This window comes from Jaculus jaculus, chromosome 3 (genome assembly GCF_020740685.1).
Source record: "Jaculus jaculus isolate mJacJac1 chromosome 3, mJacJac1.mat.Y.cur, whole genome shotgun sequence".
In the NCBI taxonomy this organism is placed as follows: Eukaryota; Metazoa; Chordata; class Mammalia; order Rodentia; family Dipodidae; genus Jaculus; species Jaculus jaculus.
In genome coordinates, this window is record NC_059104.1 from 96,154,543 (window position 1) to 96,179,037 (window position 24,495).

At 42.1% G+C, this 24,495-nt stretch overlaps 1 protein-coding gene across 6 annotated transcripts in view; it reads right to left on the reverse strand.

Moving 5' to 3' along the window:
* Nucleotides 1–24,495, reverse strand: part of Kmt2a (lysine methyltransferase 2A) — a 115,048-nt gene that overhangs the window by 70,552 nt on the left and 20,001 nt on the right. For all 6 annotated transcript variants that reach the window (XM_045145368.1, XM_045145367.1, XM_045145364.1 and 3 more), the window contains exon 2: nt 1,563–1,632. In XM_045145368.1, coding sequence (XP_045001303.1) covers nt 1,563–1,632 — 70 coding nt within the window. The remainder of the gene's footprint in view (nt 1–1,562; nt 1,633–24,495) is intronic.

Here is a 24,495-nt window from a genome sequence, read left to right on the forward strand (position 1 = left end):
CCCCTGTGTGTATCTCCTAAAAAGAATGTGCATACATTTTCATCTGAACAATGACAAAATCCAACCAAAAAAAAAAAAAAACAGAGTTGGACTGGAGAGATGACTTAGTGGTTAAGGCACTTGCCTGCAAAGCCAAAGGACCCAAGATCGATTCCCCAGGACCCATATAAGCCAGGTGCACAAGGTGGTGCACACATCTGGAGTTCATTTGCAGTGGCTGAAGGTCTTGTGTGCCCACTCTCTCTCTCAAATAAAGAAATACATCTTTTAGAAAGCCATTTCAGAAACTGGGTGTGGTGCTGCATGCATTTAATCCCAGCACTTAGGAGGCAGAGGTAGGAGGACTGTCATGAGTTTGAGGCCAGACTGAGACTACATAGTGAATTCCAGGTCAGTCTGGGCTAGTGTGAAACCCAACCTCAAAAAAAAAAAAAAAAAAAACAAAAAAACCCACCTTATTTCCATTTAGCATCTTCTCACTAGTCATTCACTATCTCCTTGTAGGTCTACAAAGAATTGCAAGGTATCCCAGGCCTGGAGGGATGGCTTAGTGGTTAAGGTGTTTGCCAGCAAAGCCAAAAGACTCGGGTTTAATTCCGCAGGACCCACATAAACCAGATGCACAAGGGGGCGCACACATCTGGAGTTTGTCTGCAGTGGCTAGAGGCCCTGAAGTGTCCATTCTCTGTCTCTCTCTCTCAAATAAGTAAATAAATATTTTAAAAATTCTAAATATTTTGTTGGTAAAAATACTGACAAATATTGTTAATAAATGGAAGCACAATATTTTCTCTTTTTGTGTTTTTTCTTTTTTTAATTAATTATTATTATTTTTTATTAACAACTTCCATGATTGTAAACAATAACCCATGGGTAATGCCCACCCACCCTCCTCCCACTTTCCCCCTTTGAAACTGCACTCTCCATCATTTCTCTACCCTTCTCAATCAGTTTCTCTTTTATTTTGATGTCATGATCTTTTCCTCCTATTATGATAGCCTTGTGTAGGTAGTGTAAGGCACTGTGAGGTCATGGATATCCAGGGCATTTTGTGTCTGGAGGAGCACGTTGTAAGGAGTCCTACCCTTCCTTTGGTTCTTACATTCTTTCTACCACCTCCTCCGCACATCCACAGTGTTTTCAATTTCTTTAATACAGGTAAAATGGTGTCATATAGTACCAATATTTTGATTTTAGTTCTTTGATAACAGTATACCAAATTTTATTTATAAAAACTAATGGCCATATATTCCCCAAAGCATAAGTATTACTGTATAATATAAAATGATAGATCAGAGGATGGTTTTATTTACAAGCCTACCAGGTTTCCCAAAACCAGTGTGTGGAAATATACCTCCCATGCTCAAGCAGTACCCAGAAAAACATACTAAAAAATAAGCTAAACATGGCCTGACAAAAACCCTACCATAAAGACCAATTCATAAACAATTTTCTATCCCCAGGATGGTAGATCATCCTCTATATGCAAAGAATATAAAAAGAAGCCACAATCCACTACCAAACAGAACTTAAAGCCATACTATGTGCTTAATTAGCCGTACCTGAAGGAGACCTTGTGGGGCTTCGCACTCTGACTTCTTCATCTGAGCCAAAACCTAAGAACTGCTCATCCTACAACAAAGGAAAATGATTTCAAAATCAGAAGCAAAAACACGAGTGTGAACAAACCCCAAAGAAATGCCCAGAAGAGACAAATGTATTTGGGAACCAGTTTCTACATATTAATCATCATCCAAATGGATACTATAAAATAGCTATCATTCAAATACATGGACTGAACCATACACTTTCGTTACAAATAACAGCTGTGTAATAACTGAACAATGTACTGAAAGTTCATCTTTACTGCCTACTATACAAGGGATAGTCCTAAATTTCAAACTATAGATACAGCCCCAAACCATTATAGGATAACTTTAAGGTTAGCAAGTCAATACAATGGCAGAAACATACAGCCCCAATAAAACAAGTTTTCCAACAATCTTTTCAACAAGTATTTAAATCTACAAACACATAAGGAATAATACAATAATCTCTTGCCTACTAAATATTAATAGAGACTGAAAGTGCCATAACTGTCAGTTCCTTAACTCAGAAACTGACATTCAAATGTGATTTCTATAAACATGAGATCCAAAGATTCTCAACATGTGTTTTATGGCATCATTTTAAAATGCCCTGTGATAAGAGACATAAGGGTGGGCAGCAGCACTGGTGAAAGAATCGTGTCTCACCACATATACAGTGGACTCCTCTCATTAACAACAGAGAAACAGCTTATTGTTCAATTCTACTTGGAAAAGAAAAAAAGCGAACTCTCCTTACCTCCCAACTGTTACCCTGCCTTAAAAAATACTAAGGTCTCATTTAACCTAGTTTGAACAAGTTCTCAAGAAAAACAGTCTATACTGATTAAGTCAAAGTCACTGATTCAGAAAGGTCTTTCCAGAAACAGATATATACAACTTCAGATTCCAGAATCAAAATCCATGCTAAACAAGAACAAAATAAAGAATGAAGAACAGACTTGCTTGAACCTCGGTAAATTCCAAAATGTGTCCCAACAATTAGATTTAAAAAAATACGGTCCCAAATTTTCCTCTGGAGGTGAGCTCACATAACATTTTCTACTGAAGAGTTCTAGCCTCAGTTAAAGCTACAGTCAGAGCACAGCATGGTGGCGCACGCCTTTAATCCTAGCACTAGGGAGGCAGAGGCAGAAGGATCACCATGAGTTCAAGGCCACCTTGGACTACATAGTGAATACCAGGTTAGCCTTGACTATGATGAAACCCTACCTCAAAAAAACCAAACCAAAAACAAAAAAGATAGAGTCAGGTGCTAATCTCCTTAATCACTTTCAACCAGGAAAATATTAACAAGTAAATGTGACCTTTCAGATAAATTAGCAGTTCAACTCTTCAATTCACATGCTTTTGAGCAACACAATACTTGGGGCCAAGCCTTTGCATACTATGAACCGACACTTTAAATAGAGTTTTTTGCTCTAAGATGCTAAAATTAAAATATTAGAAAAGTTGAAATTCTTTTCAAAGATATTTATTTGAAAAAGTATTACAACTTTAAGTATATATTAAGCCTAAGGAATAAGTACTAGACTACTGTTCTAGTTTCTTTTTCTCACCAAATTAAAAGTAAATTCTTGACTTTTAAAAAAATATTTTATTTTTATTTATTTATTTATTTGACAGAGAAAGAGAGAGAATGGACATGGCAGGGCCTCCAGCCACTGCAGACAAATTCCAGACGCGTACACCCCCTTATGCACCTGACTAATGTGGGTCCTGGGGAATCAAACCTGGGTCTTTTGGCTTTGCAGGCAAATGCCTTAACCACTAAGCCATCCCTCTAGCCCTAAAGTATTACATTTTTTTGTTTAAACTATTTTAATTCTTATTGCGAACATTTGTAAGAAAAACTTTATGAAATTATGTTTGCATTTTGCAATAAGGTATAACCCTAGGGCATGTGGAAATTAATCCCAAACAAATTTCTACAACAACTTCAGAGTTAAACAAACAAACAAACTTTGTGTGTACGTGGTTTGGTGGTACAAAAGATTGAAACCAGGGCCTCATACAGGCTAGGTGAACATTCTCCACTGAGCAGCATCCCCTGCCCAGAGTTAAAAGTAGATAAAAATCACAAAAGCCCACTTAACTCAAAATCTTTTTTTTTTTTTTTTTTTGTCCTGTATTTGAAGCATGGTCACAAGGTTTCGCTATTGTAACCCAACTGGCATCAAATTCACTATCTTCCTGTTCCATTTTTTCCTTCCCTTTAGGGCTGGGATTATAAGAATGTATCACCACACTCAGCTTAATCCAAAATTTTATGCAACACAATAAGGGAAAATACTGATCCAGTTTAAAAGATATATGCTATGGTCAGATTTTTTTTTTTTTTTTTACTTTATTTTGTTGTTGGTGATTGGTTGAATCCAGGGCCTCAGGCATGCTAAACTAAGCAGGCACTCTACCTACCACTGAGCTATACTCTAGCTCACAAATATATTTAAGATAAAAATTCTACAAATATATTTTGAGAAAAAGCATACAAATAAGATAGGCAATGGTAAAGTATCTAAAATGTTATAAATTAAAAAAAAAGAAGCTTAGTAGTTAAGGCACTTGCCTACAAAGCCTAAGGACCATGGGTTGATTCTCCAGGAGCCATGTAAATGAGATGCACAAGGGGGCGCACGCGTCTCGCGTCTGGAGTTCGTTTGCAGAGGCTGGATGCCCTGGAGCTCCCATTCTCTCTCTCTCTGCCTCTCTCAAATAAATAAAAAAAAAGAAAATAGACTAAAAAGGGTTGGAGATGCCAGGCAGAGTGGCACATGCCTTTAATCCCAGCACTCAGGAGGCTGAGGTAGGAGGATCACCATGAGTTCAAGGCCATGCTGAGAATATGAAATTCCAGGTCAGCATGGGCTAGAGTGGGACCCTACCTCACACCCCCCAAAAAAACCAGGGGAGGGGGCTGGAGAGATGGCTTAGTAGTTAAGACACTTATGAGGCCCAAGGACCTACATTCTACTCTCCAGATGCCACCTTAGCCAGATGCACAAAGGTGAGGTTAGCACAAGGTTGCACAAGACCTGGAGTTCAATTTCAGTGGCTGAGGCCCTGGCATGCCAATTCTCTATCCTCTCTCTCTGTAAAATTAAAAAAAAAAAAAACCCTCAAAGGACTGGAGATGGCTTAGTAGTTAAGGTGCTTGCCTGCGGAGCCTAAGGACATGGGTTTGATTCCCCAGTACCCACATAAACCAGATGCACAAGGTGGCGCATTTGTCTGGAGTTCCTTTGCAACAGCTGGAGGCCTTGGTGCACCCATTCTCTCCCCCCCCACCTTTCTCTCTCTCCCTTCCCTCTCTTTTCAACTAAATAAGTAAAATAAAATATTAAAAAAAATACTCAAAGCCTGGCATGGTGACACATACCTTTAATCCCAGTACTTGGGAGACAGAGGTAAGAAGATCACCACGAATTTGAGGCCAACCTAGACTAGGGAGTGAGTTCCAGTTCAGCCTGTGCTAAAGTGAGACCCTACCTCAAAAAAAAAAAAAAAAAAAAAAAAAATCAACCACACATGGCAGCAGCATTTGGGAGGCAGAGGTAGGAGGATTGCTGAGGGTTGGAGGCCACCCTGAAAGTGACTACATAATGAATTCCAGGTCAGCCTGGGCTAGACTGAGATCCTACCTTGAAAACAAAGAAACAAAAAAATTTAGCCTGACAAGGTATTACAAGCCTTTAATCCCAGTGCTTGGGAGGCAAAGGTAGGATGGATTGCTGTGAGTTTGAGAGCTGACACTGAATAGTGAATTCTAGGTCAACCTGGGCTAGGGTGAGACCCTACTTCAAAAAACAAATAAAAAAAAAAAAACAAGAAATAAGGCTGGAGAGATGACTCAGTGTTTAAGACTCTTGCCTACAAAGCCTAACAACCTGGGTTCAATTCCCCAGTACCCATATAAAGCCAGATGCATAAAGTGGCATATGCATCTGGAGTTCATTTGCAGTGGCTAGAGGCCCTAATGCGTACAATCATTCATTCATTCATTCTCTCTCTCTGTGTCTCACTTCTGCCTCTCACTCTGCTTGCAAATAAAAAAACATATTTTTAAAAAACAAAACCAGGGCTGGAGAGATGGCTTAGCGGTTAAGCGCTTGCCTGTGAAGGCTAAGGACCTCGGTTCGAGGCTCAGTTCCCCAGGTCCCACGTTAGCCAGATGCACAAGGGGGCGCACGCGTCTGGAGTTCGTTTGCAGAGGCTGGAAGCCCTGGCGTGCCCATTCTCTCTCTCTCCCTCTGTCTTTCTCTCTGTGTCTGTCGCTCTCAAATAAATTAATTAATTAATTAATTTAAAAAAAAAAACAAACTAAACAAACAACAACAAGAAGAAATAATAATAAAAAAGAAATAAAGTAAGCATGTCTTTAATCCCAGCATTTGGGAGGCAAAGGTAGAAGGGCCACTGTGAGTTTGAGGTCACCCTGAGACTAAATTCCATGTCAGCCTGAGCTAGAGTGAAAGCTTACCTCAACAAAAGAAAGAGAGGGAAGAAGGGAGGGAGGGAGGGAGAGAGAAGGGAAGGGAAGAAAGGGAAGGGAAAAGAAAAAATTAAATGAATAAATATAGGTTTGACTTCTGGAAGCATGTTTGAAAAATTAATTTAAGGCTGGAGAGATGACTTAGCAGTTTAAGGCACCTGCTTGCAAAGCCAAAGGACCCAGGTTCAACTCCTCAGGACCCACAGAAGCCAGATGCACAATGTGGCATATGCATCTGGAGTTTATTTGCAACAGTTGGAGGCCCTGGTACACCAATATTCTCTCTCAAATAAACAAATAATAAACATATTTTTAAAATTAGAGTGGGAGAGATGGCTTTGCAATTAAGGCGCTTGCCTGCAAAGCCTAAGAACCTAGGTTCAACTCCCCAGAATCCACGTTAGCCAGATTCACATGGTAACACATGCATCTGGGGTTTGTTTGCAGTAGCTGAAGGCCTTGGCATGCTCATTCTCTCTCTCTCAAATAAATAAAATAAAATGTTTTTAAGTCATATTTTAAAAATTAAGCTGGATGTGGTGGTGCGTGCCTTTAATCCCAGCACTCGAGAGGCAGAGGTAGGAGGATTGCCTTGAGTTCAAGGCCACCCTGGGACTACATAGTGAATTCCAGGTCAGCCTGAACTACTGTAAGACCCTACCTTAAAAAAACCAAATAAATAAATAAATAAAAGTTTAAGTTAGTTGTTTAAAGATCCAGACAACTTGCCTAAAAACAAAGCTGTCGTTTTTATGTCAACACTCTCATCTTCTAACTCTGAACTCCCCACCGCAAAAAAAAGGCCAGGCATGATGGTGCATCCCTTTAATCCTAGCACTCAGGAGGCAGAGGTAGGGGAATCAGGTCAGCCTGAGATAGAGTGAGACCCTACCTTGAAAAACCAAAGAACAGGGGCTGGAGAGATGGCTTAGTGGTTAAGCGCTTGCTTGTGGACCCCAGTTCAAGGCTCAATTCCCCAGGACCCACATAAGCCAGGTGCACAGGTGGTACATGCATCTGGAGGGCTGGAGGCCCTATTGTGCCCATTCTCTCTCTCTCTGCCTCTTTCTCTCTGTGTCTGTCACTCTCAAAGAAAGAAAGAAAGAAAGAAAACAACAACAAAATTTAAGTCTGAAAACTCAAGTTCCTTCAATTATAAAATTCACTTCAATGAGTCAATGGAAAATAACATTGATGAACATAGTAATCAAAATCACTCCCATGTATGTACTTTTTGAAATTCCTTTTTCAGTCTTCTGTTAGCATCACACATGGTTCAGATGAGGAGGCCACAAAAGAACTAAGAGAACTATTAAGAACAACTGAAGTTGAAAATCACCCAGGAGGCAAACTGTATTATCTTGGCAGCTAGAGTTTAAAAAGAGTAACACCTCCCCTGTGGGAATTTATTCCAGTTAGCTATCACTTCTGCTGGCATAATTCCCTTTGTGTCTCCTGCTACATACTCTAAAATGCCAAGATTTTATTGCTATATTTTAATATCTCCCACCTATAATTACTAATATTTAATTAGCAGAAGAGAACTTTTTAAAACAGGGCCTCTGCAATGTAGCTAAGACTGGCTTTGAACTCACGATCCTCCTGGCTCAGCTTTCCAAGTGCTAGGATTACAGGTGTGAACCAATATGTCTGGCTACAGAAATTTTGGGGGTTTTTTTGTTTTATTTTTATTTATTTATTTTGAGAACAGACAGAGAAAGAGGCAGATAAGAGAGAGAGAGAGAGAGGGGGGGGTGGGGAGGGAGGGAGGGAGATCCAGGGCCTCCAGCCACTGCAAACGAACTTCAGACACATGTGACCTCTTGTGCATCTGGTTAATGTGGGTCCTGTGGAACCAAGCCTCGGACCGGGGTCCTTAGGCTTCACAGGCAAGCGCTTAACCACCAACCCATCTCTCCAGTCCATTGGTTTTGTTTTTTTGAGACAAGTTCTCACTCTAGCCCAGGCTGGCTTCCAACTCAAGATGATCCAACTAACACAGCATCTTCAGTGTTAGAATTAAAAGCATGAGCCACCTTAGAAGAGATTTATTTTTTATTTTATTTATTTTTGGTTTTTTGAGGCAGGGCTCACTCTAGCCCAGACTGACCTCAAACTCAAAGTGATTCCCCCTACCTCAGCCTCCAGAGTGCTAGGATTAGAGCAATGCACCACTATGTCTAGCTATCAGATTTCCATGCAGTGTTAGAGGCAGAAAAATCAAACTACAGTGAGCTACGTGAGTGCAGAAAGGGAAAATGTGATTGTAACTGTGGCTCAGAGACAGAATGTATGCTTAGCATGTATGAGGCCCTTGTTGGATACACATACACACATAGAGAGAGAAGAGAGAGAGAGAGAATAGAAATGAGTATAGACTACTATTGGAAAACTACGTCAGCCAGGCATGGTGGCACACACCTTTAATTCCAGCACTCGGGAGGCAGAGGTAAGAGGATCACTGTGAGTTTGAGACCACCCTGAGACTACATGGTGAATTCCAGGTCAACCTAAGCAAGAGTGAAACCCTCCCTTGGGAAACATACACACACACACACACACACACACACACACACACACATACACACAAAATAAAAGACACCAGGGCAAAGAGGACTGACAATTAGCTGTGGGGTGACTGACAGTCATTGAGAATTCAGGAACAGATTCTTTGAGTTGCTAGGTTACCAAGGGCTAGGCAAACCAAGAGCCATGAGCCAAATCAGGTCCACTGTTTGTTCTGTGAGCTAAGATTAAATGTTTAGAAAACCTAAGAGGGCTGGAGAGATGGCTTAGCGGTTAAGGCATTTGCCTGCAAAGCCAGAGGATCCCGTTTTAATTCTCCAGGACCCATGTCAGCCAGATGCACAAGGGGGTACATGCATCTGGAGTTCGTTTACAGTGGCTGCAGGCCCTAGCACACCCATTCTATGCCTCTCTTTCTCTGAAAAATAAATATATTTTTAAAAGCCTAAAAGAATATTTCATACATGTAAGAATTATATGAGGGCTGGAGAGATGGAGATTAGCAGTTAAGGCGCTTGTCTGCAGAGTCAAAGAACCATGGTTCAATTCCTTAGTACCCACATAAAGTCAAATGCACAAAGTGGCACACATGTCTAGAGTTCATTTGCAGTGGCTAGAGGCCCTGGAACACCCATACTCTCTCTCATATAAATAGATAAAAGAAAATATATTTAAAATAAAATTCAACCCCAGCACTGGGGAAGCAGTCTTCAGGGCTGGAGAGATGGCTTAGTGGTTAATGTGCATGCCTGCAAAGCCTAAGGACCCAGGCTCAATTCTCCAGGTCCCATGTAAGCCAGATATACATGGTGGCACATGCATCTGGATTTCGTTTGCAATGGGGCACTCATTCTCATTCTCTCTCTAAGTTCATTCACAGTGGCTGGAGGACACTCTCCCTCTCCCCTACTCCCTCTGTCTCTCTAGTTCTCTCTCCCTCTCTCTCTCACAAAGGTTCTAAAAGGTAACCAAGTGCTGGGGCTTCGGCATTTGAAAGCTGGGTGGCGTATAGCCACATGCTGGAGGGCCCAGTGGAGGAGGGAAGCCATACTGAAAAATTAATAAGTAGCCAGGCGTGGTGGCTCGTGCCTTTAATCACAGCACTGGGGAGGCAGAGGTATGAGGACTGTAGTGAGTTCGAGGCCACCCTGAGATTACATAAAATTACATAGTGAATTCCAGGTCAGCCTGGGCTACAGCAAGACCCTACCTCAAAAAATAAATAATAAATAATAAATAAATAAATAACCAATGAGTTAAGAAAAATAGATGAGAGGTGGAGAGAGGTTTCAGAAATTAAAGGCACTTGCTTGCAAGGCCTAACGGCCCAGGTTCACTTATGCAGTGCCCACGTATAGCCAGATACACCGAGTGTTACATGTGTCTGGAGTTTATTTTCAGTGGCAGGAAGCCCTGGCCTGGCACTCCCATTCTCATATGCATTCATTCTCTCTCTCTATTCATTTGCAAGCAAAGAGAATCAATAAAAACACTGAAAAAGCAGGGGAGTATAGAATTACAGAATTCAAGGAAAGAATGAAGAAGGGAGTGGCAGCTAGCTGGTTAAAATACTGCCAAGATGGCTAATAGGATGAGTACTAAGACTTATCTATTCTATCTGGTAAGATAGAGGTCCTCAAGGACCTTCTGAAGAGCTATTTTAGTCTTCAGGATAAAGCCCCACTGCAGAGGTTGAAGAGAAGCTAAGAGGTGAGAAAGTGGAGCCAGCAATTACACAGGACACTCGGAAGTTTTGTTGTGAAGGTACTAAAGCATCAGGTAGTAGCTAGAGGACATGGGGCCGAGGTTTTCTTTTTAAACAAGGGTTATACTTAGATCATTTTATACTATGGAGAGTTAGGAGAACTGCCTATGCAAGCTAAGGGAAGATTGCAAGTGCAACCCCAAGGAGAGAAGGGCTGGAATCTAGAGCTCAAGTGCAAAGGAAGATCTTTAAATAGGAAAAGGGGCACTTCGATTATAGAAGGTAGCAGGGTATTGTCAAGTTCCCTCTAACTGGAAAGGAAAAGCTATTAAGTACTTTAAGAATATTATAAATCTCTTCTAGACCCAGTATAGCACTAACTGTCAGGAACTGACACATTACCTGCTAAAATCTCAGTTACTTGGGAGGCTTAAGCAGGAGAAGATCAAGCTTCAGGCTAGTCTGAGCAATTTAACAAGATTCTCTCTCAAAAGCAGGTGCCATTAACCCTGGCCCTTGAGAAGTAGGAGGATCAGGAGGAGTTCAAAGCCATCCTCAGTTGCACAGCAAGTCACAGGCTAGTCCGGTCTACCTGAGACCTATGTCAAGAAAAAAAAGGGGGGGGGGGATTTTGGAGAGAGGCCTAAGTGGTGAAGGTGCTTGCCTGAGAAGCTTAACAACATGGGTTTGATTCCCCAGTGCCCATGGAAAGCCAGATGCACTTTTACATAGTGGTCATGCATTTGGAGTTCATCTGCAGTAGCTAGAAGCCCTAGCACACCCATATTCATTCATTCATTCTGTCTCCCACTTTATTTGCAAATAAATAAAAACAGCTTTAAAAATAATTTTTAAGGGCTGGAGAGATGGCTTAGCGGTTAAGCGCTTGCCTGTGAAGCCTAAGGACCTCGGTTCAAGGCTCGGTTCCCCAGGTCCCACGTTAGCCAGATGCACAAGGGGGCGCACGCGTCTGGAGTTCGTTTGCAGAGGCTGGAAGCCCTGGCGTGCCCATTCTCTCTCTCTCCCTCTATCTGTCTTTCTCTCTGTGTCTGTTGCTCTCAAATAAATAAATAAATAAGAATTAAAAAAAAATTTTAAACTATATTAAAGGGCTGTAGGGATGGCTTAGGGGTTAACCAGGTTCAATTCCCCATGACCCACATTAGTCAGATGCACAAGGGGGGGGGCGCATGTGTCTGGAGTTCCTTTGCAGTGGCTGGAGGCCCTGGCGTGCCCATTCTCTCTCCCTCTTTCTCTGTCAAGTAAACAAACAAATAAAAATAAAATACTGGGGTTGGGTATTTAGCTCAGTGGATGAGCGCTTGCCTAGCAAGACAAGGCCCTGGGATTGGTCCTTAGTACTGGAAGAAAAAAAAAAGGGAACTAAAAATAAAATACTTAAAAAAAAAAAAGCCACCCTGAGACTACATAGTGAATTCCAGGTCAGCCTGGGCTAGAGTGAGACTCAACCTCAAAACCCCCTCCCACCCAAAAAAGATCCTCAAAACAAAAAGTTAAAAAAAAAAAAGCTGGGTGTGGTGGCACATGCCTTTAATCCCAGAACTTGGAAGGCAGAGGTAAGAGGATCATTATGAGTTCAAAACCACCCTGAGACTACATAGTGAATTCCAGGTCAGTTTAGATTAGCACAAAAACCTACCTCAAAAAGAAAAGCTGGTAGGTGGTACACACCTTTGATCCCAGCACTCAGGAGGCAGAGGTAGGAGGTCGCCATGAGTTCAAGGCCACCTGAGACTCCATAGTGAATTCAAGGTCAGCCTGAGCTAGAGTGAGACCCTACCTCCAAAAAAAAGAAAAAGAAAAAAGCGGGCATGGTGGCACACGCAGAGGTAAGAGGTTCACCATGAGTTCGAGGCTACCCTAAAACCACATTGTGAATTCCAGATCAGCCCTGGACTACAGAGAGACCCTACCTCGAAAAACCAAACAAATAAATTTTCTTACTTTGCAGAGCGCTATATTTACAACTGCCATTTGAAGAAGAGCCTCTGTGCAGGAAACACATCATTATTTTGTAATAGAGGAAAATGTAATGACTCTATAAATCATTTCCCAAGTGAAGTAAAAAATAATGATGTTGGCTTGGGGAGGGAGGAGGGTAAGGGGAAGGAAGGGAGAGAGCAAAGGGGAAAGCAAGGCAAAGCAAAACCAGTGTCCTGAGAGTAGAGCACAGGGCAAGGCCACGTCTCTCTCGTCACTGGTGAACAGAAAAGCAGTTTGTCTAAAAGCAACACAGGGGGGAAGAGACTTAAATTGCTGTATTTTATTTATTCATATGTGTGTGTGTGTGTGCGCCAGGGTCTCTTACTGCAACCTCTCTACCCACTTTGCTTCCTGTTTCATGTGGGTGTTAGGGAATCAAACCTGGGCCAGCAAGCTTTACAAGCAAACACCTGTAACTACTGAGCAATCTCCCCAGCCCAAGACTTATTATTTTTTCCCCCAGGTAGGGTCTCACTCTAGCTCAGGTTGACTTGGAATTCACTACATAGTCTCAGCATGCCTCAAATTCTTGGCAATCTTCCTACCTCGGCCTCCCAAGTACTAGTACCATGCCCAGTTAAATTGTTTTAATTTAAATTGCTTGATATTGAACAAGGTTAACAAAAGAGGTTACCTAGAATAAAAGCATAAAGAATACAGTGCTCTGCAAAGGACACAGTGAAAAAAGCAAAGAGGCAACCTACAGAATGGGAAAAAATCTTCGCCAGCTATATATCTGATAGATGATTAATATCTAGGATATACAAAGAACTCAAAAAGTTAAATAATAAGGAATCAAACAAGCCAATCAAAAAATGGGCTATGGAGCTAAATAGAGAGTTCTCAAAGGAAGAAATACAAATGGTATATAAGCATCTAAAAAAATGTTCTACGTCACTAGTCATCAGGGAAATGCAGATTAAAACTACACTGAGATTCCATCTCACTCCTGTCAGATTGGCCACCATCATGAAAATAAATGATCATAAATGTTGGCGGGGATGTGGAAAAAAAGGAACCCTTCTACACTGCTGGTGGGAATGAAATCTGGTCCAGCCATTGTGGAAAACAGTGTGGAGGTTCCTAAAACAGCTAAAGATTGATCTACCATATGACCCAGCTATAGCACTCCTAGGCATATATCCAAAGGACTCATCTCATTTCCTTTGAAATACGTGCTCAACCATGTTTATTGCTGCTCAATTTATAATAGCCAGGAAATGGAACCAGCCTAGATGTCCCTCAACTGATGAGTGGATAATGAAGATGTGGCACATTTATACAATGGAGTTCTACTCATTGGTAAAGAAAAATGAAGTTATGAAATTTGCAGAAAAATGGATGGACCTGGAATGGATTATACTAAGTGAGGTAACCCAGGCCCAGAAAGCCAAGTGCCACATGTTCTCCCTCATTTGTGGATCCTAGCTACAGATGATTGGGCTTCTGTGTGAGAATGAAAATACTTAGTAGCAGAGGCCAGTTGAAAAGGAGACATAAAGGGAAGAGAAAGGAAGGGAGGAGGATACTTAATAGGTTGATATTGTATATATGTAATTACAATGATTGTAATGGGGAGGTAATATGATGGAGAATGGAATTTCAAATGGGAAAGTGTGGGGGTGGGGAGGGAGGGAATCACCATGGGATATATTTTGTAATCATGGAAAATGTTAATAAAAATTAAAAAAAAAAATTAAAAATTAAAAATAAATAAATCACAGAAAAAAAAGAATACAGTGTTCTTCAATAACAAAAAGTAAAATTTTCATCTACATTCAAATGAACTCAAAAACCCAAAAATAAAAACAAATAACAAGCCAGGCATGGTGGCTCAGGCCTTTAATCCAAACACTTGGGAGGCAGAGGTAGGAGGATCACCATAAGTTCAAGACCACCCTGAGACTACATAGTGATTTCCAGGTCAGCCTGGGCTAGAGTGCGATCCTACCTTAAAAAAAAAAATTACATTTGTAGTGGCTAGAGGGTCCTGGAGTCCCCATTCTTTCTCTCTCTCTCATAGACAAATAAAATATTTTTTTAAAAAGTTTGACCTGGGGCCTGGAGAGCTGGCCCAGTGGGTAAAGTGCTTGCCATGGGTGGTGGTTTGAATGGATGTCCCCCCAGTAGATTCAGGCGTCTTGTTCAAGCGTGTAACTTGATGTCACTGTGGGTGGATCCTAGGGCCCAGCCCTAAGGTGTGTTTGGGGGCAGATCTGGATTCCAGCCAGAGATATGCAGAGTGTGAGCTGTGCCTGGGTTCCGGGAGTGCGCTTGCTCACGGCACTGCTGCTGTGGCTTTGCTCTCTGCGCGGACCTCTGAAAGGGACCATCTTCCTTCACCATTATGGAACATGCCCTGATCTGTGAACTTCAATAAATGCCATTCATCCCCCCCCCAAAAATAATAATGATGAACTCAGAAACCCAGTGGATAGGTGTAGGTAAAGAAAGGACTTCAGGGCTCGAGAAATGGCTTAGCAGTTAAGGCATTGGCCTGTGAAGCCAAAGGACCCAGGTTCAATTCCCCAGGACCCATGTAAACCAGATGCACAAGGGGCACATGCACCTGGAGTTCATTTACAGTGGCTGGAGGCCCTGGTGTGCCCATTTTGTCTCTCTCTCACTCTCTCTCTCTGATTGCAAATAAATAAATAAAATTTAAAAAACTAAGACAAGTAAATAACTAAATGAAAAAAATTTTAAAAAGAAAAGACTTCAGGGCTGGAAAGATGGCTTAGTGGTTAAGGTGCTTGCCTGCAGAGCCAAAGGACCCAGGTTTGATTCTCCAGAGCCCACATAAGCCAGATGCACAAGATGGAGCATGCATGTCTAGAGTTCGTTTGCAGTGGTTGGATATCCTGGCATGCCATTCCCTCTCTCCCAAATAATTTCTTTTAAAGTGTGTGACACATTCTAGAAGTGGCAGCTGGTTAAAACAAACAAACAAAAACAAAACAAGAAGGACTTCAAAAGCCCAGGGCAAAGACTGCATAGTAAATTGTTAATTCCAGGTCAGCATGGGCTACAGTGAGATTCTACCTGGCCTTAAAAAAAAAAAAAAAAAAAAAAAAAGAATGAATTCCAGTTTGCAAATATTTAATTCAATTCTATATAGCAAATGTTACCCAAGAAACACAAATGCAATACATTTCATAACCAGAGGCAGAGATAATGTCCTTCATGATTACTTAGCCCTGGTCAACAAGAGCAAGAAACAAAGATGCTTAATAGTTAACTGAATGAAACAGGGCAACTCTACCCATCCTGCTTCAGAAAACGAGGAAGTCATAAAGAGTTCAACTGTCTTTAAAAACAAAACAAAACATAAATAGCAAAATGAATGTACAACTTCAGAGAGTAGGCTATTCAGATTCCTGGCAATGACCCAAATTGCCATGTAGAATTATTAAAAACAAAAACTCAAGGGATGGAGAGAGGCTTGGCAGGTAAGGCACTTGCCTGTGAAGCCTAAGGAATCATGTTCAACTCTTCAGATCCCATGTAAGCCAGACACACAAGGCAATGCAAGTGCACAAGATGACATATGTGTACAAGGTGGCGCATGCATCTGGAGTTCAATTAACATGGTTGGAGAACGTGGCACAACAATTCTTTCTCTTGCTCTCACTCTCTCATATTGAAAAAGGGGGCAGGGGGCTGGAGAGATGGCTTAGCAGTTAAGGAGCATGACTGCAAAGCCTAAGGACCCTAGTTCAATTCTCTAAGTCCCACATAAGACAGGTGCACATGGTGGTGCATGCGTCTGGAGTTTGTTTGCAGTGGTTAGAGATCCTGGAGTGCCCATTCTCACTCTTTTTTTTTTTTCTCTTTCTCTCTCTCTCTCTCTCTCTAATAAAATATATTTAAAAAAAATTTTGAAAACGCTGTCTGTTGGGCTTGCCTCAAAAAATAAAAAAAAATTCAAGCAGGGCATGGCAGCACATGCCTTTAATTCCAGCACTAAGGAGACAGAGGTAGGAGGATTACTTGAATTAAAGAGCAGCCTGAGACTACATAGTGAGTTCAAGATGACCTCAAAAAAGAAAAAAAAAAAAAATCAAGTCTGGACCTGGTCTAATTCTAGCACTCAGGAGGTATAGGCAAGAGGATCGAGAGTTCAAGGCCATCCTTCAATTGGCAAAGTACTTTCCTAGCACACACAAGATCCTGAGTTCAATACTCAGCACTTCATACACTGGAAGCGGTAGAATAGCTTTGTAGTCCCAACTGGGAGTAGGTGCAAGCAGTAGGATCAGGAGATGAAGATTTTCCTTAATTGCATAGTAAAACCAGACTAGGCTACATAAATTTCTGTCTCAAATCATCATCATCATCATCATCATCATCAAGTAAGGTACAATCTGGGGCTGAAGAGATTATTCAGTGGCTAAAGGTACTTGCTTAGAAAACCTGGCAGCCTGGGTTCAATGCCCCAGTACCCGCATAAAGCTAGATGCACTGGGTGTGGTGGCACATACCTTTAATCCCAGCATTTGGGAGGCAGAGGTAGGAGGAATACTGTGAGTTCGAGACCACCCTGAGACTACATAGTGAATTCCAGGTCAGCCTGGGCTATAGTGAAACCCTACCTCAAAAAAACAAAACAAAAACAAACAAACAGCCGGGCACAGTGGCGCTCGCCTTTAATCCCAGCACTTGGGAGGCAGAGTTAGGTGGATCACCATGAGTTCGAGGCCAGCCTGAGACTACATAGTGAGTTCCAGGTCAGCCTGGCCTAGAGTGAGACCCAACCACAAGAAACCAAAAGGAAAAAAAAGCTAGATGCACAAAGTAATGCACATTGTCTAGAGTTTGCTTAGAGTAGCAAAAAGCCCTGGATGCCCCACTACAAATAAATAATTAAAATTTTTGTTTTTCATTATTTTTATGGTTTTGCGAGGCAGGGTCTTGCTCCATCCCAGCCTGACCTGGAATTTACTATGTAGTCTCAGGGTGGCCTCAAACTCACGGTGATCCTACCTCTGCCTCCTGAGTACTGGGATTACAGGCGTGCACCATCACACCTGGCAAAAAGTTGTTTATTATTTATTTGTTTTTTGAGGTAGGGTTTCTCTCTTACCCCAGGCTCCTCCTACCTCTGCCTGCTGAGTGCTGGAATTAAAGGTGTGCACCACCATACTCAGCAATTTTATTTTATTTTTTTTGAGGTAGGATCTCACTCTAGCTCAGGCTGACCTGGAATTCACTATGGAGTCTCAGGGTGGCCTCGAATTTATGGTGACCCTCCTACCTCTGCCTTCTGAGTACTGAATATTTTCATTTTAAAAAAAATTTATTTATTTGACCAAGAGAAAGACAGAGAGAAAGAGAATGGGCATGCCAGGGCTTCCAGCCACTGCAAACAAACTCCAGATGCATGTGCCACCTTGTGCATCTGACTAACATGGGTCTTGGGGAATTTAACCTGAGTCCTTTGGCTGTGCAGGCAAACACATTAAGTGCTAAGCCATCCCTCCAGCCCAAAAATTTTCATGATTTAAAAAAGAAAAGTATGTTAGGTGTGGTGGCACACACCTTTAATCTCAGCACTCCAGAGGCATAGGTAGGAGGATTGCTGTGAGTTCCAGGCCAGCCTGGAATTACAGAGTAAGTGCCAGGTCAGCTTGGGCTAGAGTGAGACCTTACCTCAAAAAAAAAAAAAAAAAAAAAAAAAACCAACCAGGCTGTGTGTGGTGGTGCATGCCTTTAATCCCAACACTTGGAAGGCAGAGGTAGGAGAACTGCCGTTGAGTTCGCAGCCACCATGAGACTACACAGTGAATTCCAGGTCATCCTGGACTACAGTGAGACTCTACCTCAGAAAGAAAAAGAAATAATAAAAGCCGGGCATGGTGGCACCCACCTTTAATCCCAGCACTTAGGAGGCAGATGTAGAAGGATCACTATAAATTCAATGCCACCCTGAGACTACATAGTGAATTCCAGGTCAGCCTGGACTAGAGTAAGACCCTACCTTGGGGAGAAAAAAAAAAAGAAGGAAGAAATTATATGTATGTATGTATGTATGTGTTTATATGTGTGTGTGTGTGTACATATATAAAGTTGCCAGCTGTGGTAGCACATGCCTTTAAACCCAGCACTCAGGAGGCAGACGTAGGAGAATCGCCATGAGTTTGAGGCTACCTGAGAATACAAAGCGAATTTCAGGTCAGCCTGGGCAACAGCAAGACCTTATCTCTTTTTTAACAAGGCAGTACTAAAATACAATCAGATCTATAGGCTGGGAAGCAGCAACTTAGTTTTCAGATTTTTTTTTTTTTTTAAGAGAAAAAGAGGGAGAGAGAGAATATGAGAATGGGCACACTAGGGTCTCTAGCCACTGCAGACAAACTCCAGACGTGTGGCGCCCCTTGCGCATCTGGCTAACATGGGTCCTGGGGAATCAAACCTGGGTCCTTTGGCTTTGCAGGCAAATACCTTACCTGCTAAGCCATCCTTCCAGGACCCCTCCCTTTTTGGTTTATTTTTATTTATTTATTTGAGAGCAACAGACAGAGAAAGAGGCAGAGAGAGAGAATGGGCGTGCCAGGGCTTCCAGCCACTGCAGACGAATTCCAGATGCATGCACCCCCTTGTGCATCTGGCTAATGTGGGATCCTGGGGAATCGAGCCTCAAACCGGGGTCCTTAGGCTTCACAGGCAAGTGCTTAACCGCTAACCCATCTCTCCAGCCCAACCCCTCCCTTTTGGAGGTAGGGTCTCGATCTGGCCCAGGCTCACCTGGAATTCACTATGTGGTCTCAGGGTAGCCTCCTCCTACCTTTGCCTCCTGAGTGCTGGCATGAAAGGCATGTACCACCATGCCCGGCTGGTTCTTCTTAGTTATGTGTGTGTGAGTAAGTGTATACCTGCACATGCAACAGGGTCTCTTCCCACTGCAAATGAATGCCCACCTGGCTTTATGTGGGTGACTGGGGATCTGAACCCATTCCAGTCGTTTTTGCAGACAAGTGCCTTTAACCACTGAGCCATTGCCCCAGTCCCTTATATGCCAACTTCATGCAGCAAATTTCACTTTGAGCCATTATCTGTTAGACATTCTGGGTCGGTCTAACAATATCCATATTCATTCTTTCTTATTTGTTGATTTTTTTTTCTTGAAGCAGGGTTTTTAAAATATATTTTATTTATTTGAAGGGGGAAAGAATGGGTGTACCAGAGCCTCCAGTAACTGAAAACAAATTCCAACACACGTCAACTTGTGCATCTGGCCTTACGAGTGTATTGAGGAATCAAACCTGAGTCTTCAGGCTTTGCAGGCAAGCATCTTACCTGCTGAGCCATCTCTCCAGCCCAACACAGGGTTTTGTTATGTATCCTTGGTGGCCTGGTACTTACTACATATCCCAAACTGTATGCAAATTTGGGACAATCCTCCTGACTCAGTTACCTGAATGCTGGGATTATAGGCGTAGGCTACAGTGCTCAGCTCTCAACTACAAGTTTCTACTATACAGTTTCAGTTCTCTTGCTCGGGTTTGTTCTCATCCTAGTACAAAAGTCAATTTTCATCTTTTCTTACAGGACAAGGTACTACTGAATGACCAATAACTACTGAGGTAATACTGTGGAAGCCACAACTTCCTTCCTAATAAAATAACAGGGCTATCTCCACAAAGACAGTTTTAGGAAGAAGCAATATGAAGTTAGAATGACAAAAGTGAATATCCCCCTTAGCAAAGCAACAAAGCTACCAAGCCCTCCAATGACCCATAATATTTCAGAAATTAATGTTCAAGGGGCTGGGGAGTTAAAAATTATTAGGGTTTGTAGGAGATAATTCAGCAGTTAAAGGCACCTGCTTGCAAAGCCTGTTAGCCTGGTTTCAATTACCTAGCCACCCACATAAAGCCAGACAGACATTGGTTTCCAGTGGCAAGACACCCTGGCACACACGTGTGCATGTGTACACACACATACATGCAAACATATGCTCAAATAAAATTTTAAAAAATTAAACCAAGCATAGTGATGCATACCTTTAATCCCAGCACTCAGGAGGCTGAGGTAGGAAGATCACTATGATTAAGGGCAGCCTCAGGCTACAAAGTGAGTTCCAGGTCAGCCTGAATTAGAATGAGACCCTACCTGGTGTGTGTGGAGGAGAGGAGGGGAGTCAAATATTGACATTGGGGAATTTTGGTGTCTTTTGTAAAGTTTATTTTATTTGAAAGCAGAGAGAGAAGGGGGAAGAGAATGAGAATGGGTATGCCAGGGCCTCTAGCCACTGCAAACAAACTCCAGATGCACCTGCCTCAATGTGGGTACTGGGGAATTGAACCCAGGTCATTAGGGTTTGTAGGCAAATAAGCACCTTAACTGCTGAGCCAACATTTCAGCCCTAATTTTTTTTGCAGGGGGGAGGTTCGAAGTAGGGTTTCACTCTAGCTCAGGATGGCCTCGAACTCACTGTGATCCTTCTACCTCTGCCTCCCAAATGCTGAGGTTAAAGGCATGCACCACCACACATGGCTCAGCCCTAAAATTTTTTATTTTATTTATCTGAGATAGAGAAAGAGGCCAACACAGAGAGAGTAAGTATGGGTGTGCTAGGACTTCCTGCCACCAGAAATGAATTCCAGATACATGTGCCAATTAGTGCATCTGGCTTTACATGAGTACTGGGGAAGTGAACTCTGGTCCTTAGGCTTTTCAGACAAGCACCTTAACTGCTGAGCCATCTTTCCAGCCCCCAAAAGTGTCTTATTATTTTTTTTTTAATTTACTTATGAGAGAAAAAGAGACATGGGGATAAGGGAAAGTATGGGTGTACCAGGGCCTATTCCAACTGCAAAAGAACTCTAGATGCATGTGCCACTTTGTGCATCTGGCTTTATGTGGGTACTAGAGAACTGAACCCAAGCTGGCAGGCTTTGCAAGCAAGCATCTTTTTTTTTTTTTTTTTTTTTTTTTTTGGTTTTTCGAGATAGGGTCTCACTCTAGTCCAGGCTGACCTGGAATTCACTATGGAGTCTCAGGGTGGCCTCAAACTCACAGTAATCCTCCTACCTTTGCCTCCCAAGTGCTGGGATTAAAGGCGTGTGCCACCACGCCCAGCAGCAAGCAAGCATCTTTAACCACTGAGCCATCTCCCCAGCCCCAACTGGTGTCTTCTGACTACCAGGTCATAGTGGAAGTGTGTCACCACATTCTGAGAAGACCAGATAAGGTGGCATGAACCTACTTAACAACAACAACAACAGCAGCAACAAAAAAGTCCCTGGTTTTTGTTTTTGGGGGGGAGGGAGTGTTTTGTTTTGTTGTTGTTATTTAATTGCTCCAACAATAGAAGCTCTAAAGAATAAATCAAGCTGGGGCACATACCTTTAGTCCCAGCACTAGGGCAGCAGAGGTGGGAGGATCAAGCAGAGGTAGGAGGATTGCTGTGAGTTTGAAGCCACTCTGAGATTACAGAATGAATTCCAGGTCATCCTAGGATAGAGTAAGACCCCACCTCAAACAAAACAAAACAAAGAATAAAGAGTTGTTCTTTGCTTTTACATTCTGTTTTCTGAATTTATACCAGTATAATGACCAATTAAAAACTGCAAGAAAAGTATAAATCTAGCTGGAGAAATGGTTTAGCAGTTAAGGCACTTGCTGCAAAGTCAAAGGACGCAGGTTCGATTCCCCTTTGCAGTGGTAGAGGACCTAGCACGCCCATTCTCTCTGTCTGCCTCTTTTGCACTCTCTCACAAATAAATATTTATTTATTTGAGAGAGAAAGAGGCTGAGAGGGAGAGAGAGACAGAGACAGAGAGAGAGAGGCAGAGAGAGAGAGAGAGAGAGAGAGAGAGAGAGAGAGAGAGAGAGAAAGGATGGGAATGCCAGGGCCTCCAGCCACTACAAACGAATTCCAGATGCATGTGCCACCTTGTGCATCTGACTTACGTGGATCCTGGAGAATTAAACAGGATCCTCTGGCTTTGTAGGCAAATGCCTTAACTGCTAAGCCATCTCTTCAGCCCCTAAAATATTTATTTAAAAAGTATGAATCTGCCCAGCACTCAGGAAGCAGAGGTAGGAAGATCACTGTGAGTTCGAGGCCACCCTGAGGCTACATAGTGACTTCTAGGTCAGCCTGGGTTAGAATAAAAACAAAAAAGTATGAATCTGTTCTTCCAAATTCCAGTTTCTCAGATGACAGCAGCATGGTGGGGCTTGCCTTTAATCCCAACCCTCAGAGGCAAAAGTAGGAGGATTACCATGAGTTTGAGGCCAGCTTGGGACTACAGAGTGAGTGTTAGGTCAGCCTGGGCTAGAGTGAGACCCTACCTTAAAATAATAATAATACATAGGAGGAAAAGGAAGAAGGAACAGCAGTGCTAATAGTAACTAACCTTAAATAAATTCAGTATTGATTTCTGCACTAAATTCAAAAGTCCTAACATTTAAATAATTCCATCAAGGTTTTGGAGCTACGAGTTGATGAAAAAACTTCATGGCATTAATATTAACTCGGCCCAAACTTTGGTAATCTAGATGAATAATCCCAATTCATAGTTTTCATTCTGACTATACAGGAAATGCTTCTGCAACCCAACATATCTAAAAGGTTTCATTCTGAGTGTTGCAAGCCCTCCACAAAGACTCAAAAGCCAAAGGACAGAGGCTTTTACAAGACTTATTCACATAAAGCAAACTTATGTTAGAATGGAAACTTGCAAGTATTTGTTACAGACCATCTTATAAACTGTGATAACCTTAACAAAGAATATTCTGAAGCATCTCTCTTTACATACATGAGCATAAAAGCTATAAACGTTTGTTATTTACTGATATGAAGACATTTTCTGGGCTGGAGAGATGGTTCAGCAATTAAGGCACTTGCCTGCAAAGCCTAATGACCCATGTTCAATTCCCTAGGACCCATGTAAGGTCAGATGCACAAAGTGGCACATGTGTCTAGGGTTCTAGGCCAACTTGGGCTCCATAGTGAGACAGTCTTAAAGACAAGCAAACATTCAGGGTATGGTGGTATACACCTTTAATTCCAGCACTCAGGAGGCAGAGGTAGGAGGATCAATATGAGTTCAAGGCCATCCTGAGACTACATAGTGAGTTCCAGGTCACCTGGGCTAGAGTGATATCCTACATTGAAAAATTAAAAAAAAAAAAAAAAAAAAAAAAAAACGGCTGGAGAGATGGCTTAGCAGTTAGGGCGCTTACCCGCGAAGCCTAAAGACCCACGTTCAACTGTCCAGGTCCTACGTAAGCCAGGAGCACAGTGACACAAGTGCGCACAGAGGGCACATGCCTGAGCTGGCAACCTCCTCCCTGTTGAGCAGCTCTTAGAAGGCTGGAAGCAGCTACACAGCATGTAGCCTTTTGGGAGAGAGAAGTTATCAATGGCATTAAACAGCAGTAGACTCTGCAATCCTTAAAGCTTACCAGCCAGGCCAAATGTGCCAACTGGTACAATAGTAGCATGTCTGTTACAGGGGAAGCCAACTGCCAGGAGTTTGACTGCAGTGGCTGGAGGCCCTGGCATGCCAATTCTCTCTCTCACTCTCGCATTAAAAAAAAATTGATCATGGAAAATGTTAATAAAAATTGTGAAAAGAAAAAAAAATTAAAATTAAGTTAAAATTGAAAAAGAAATTGCCTCCAAGCTAGGCATAGTAAATGCACCTTTAGTCCCACTGCTCAGGAGGCTGAGGTAGGAGACTACCCATGAGTTGGGAGGCCAGGCTGGACTACAGAATGAGTTCCAAGTCAACTTGGCATGGTGTGAGACCCTGCTTCAAAAGAAAAAACAAAAACAAAAAAATTTACTTTCAGAGATTACTGTGGTAACCTTTTTACCATCATTACATAGCAAATTTGAGACAATCTTGGTCTACATTAGGCCCTGTTCTTTAAAAAAAAAAAAAAAAGCCACTGGTTTTTAAAATTCATGCTTTTTGTTTGTTTGTTTGTTTTCAAGGTAGGGTTTCACTCTAGCCCAGGCTGACCTGTCATCTCAGGGTGTCCTTGAACACATGATGATCCTCCTACCTGTGTCTCCCAAGTACTGGGATTAAAAGTGTGTGCCACCACACTCATCTATGCTTTCAGTAATATTTTTTGTTTTATTTTTATGTATTTATTTGAGAGCAACAGACAGACAAGAGCGAGAAGAGGCAGACAGAGGAGAG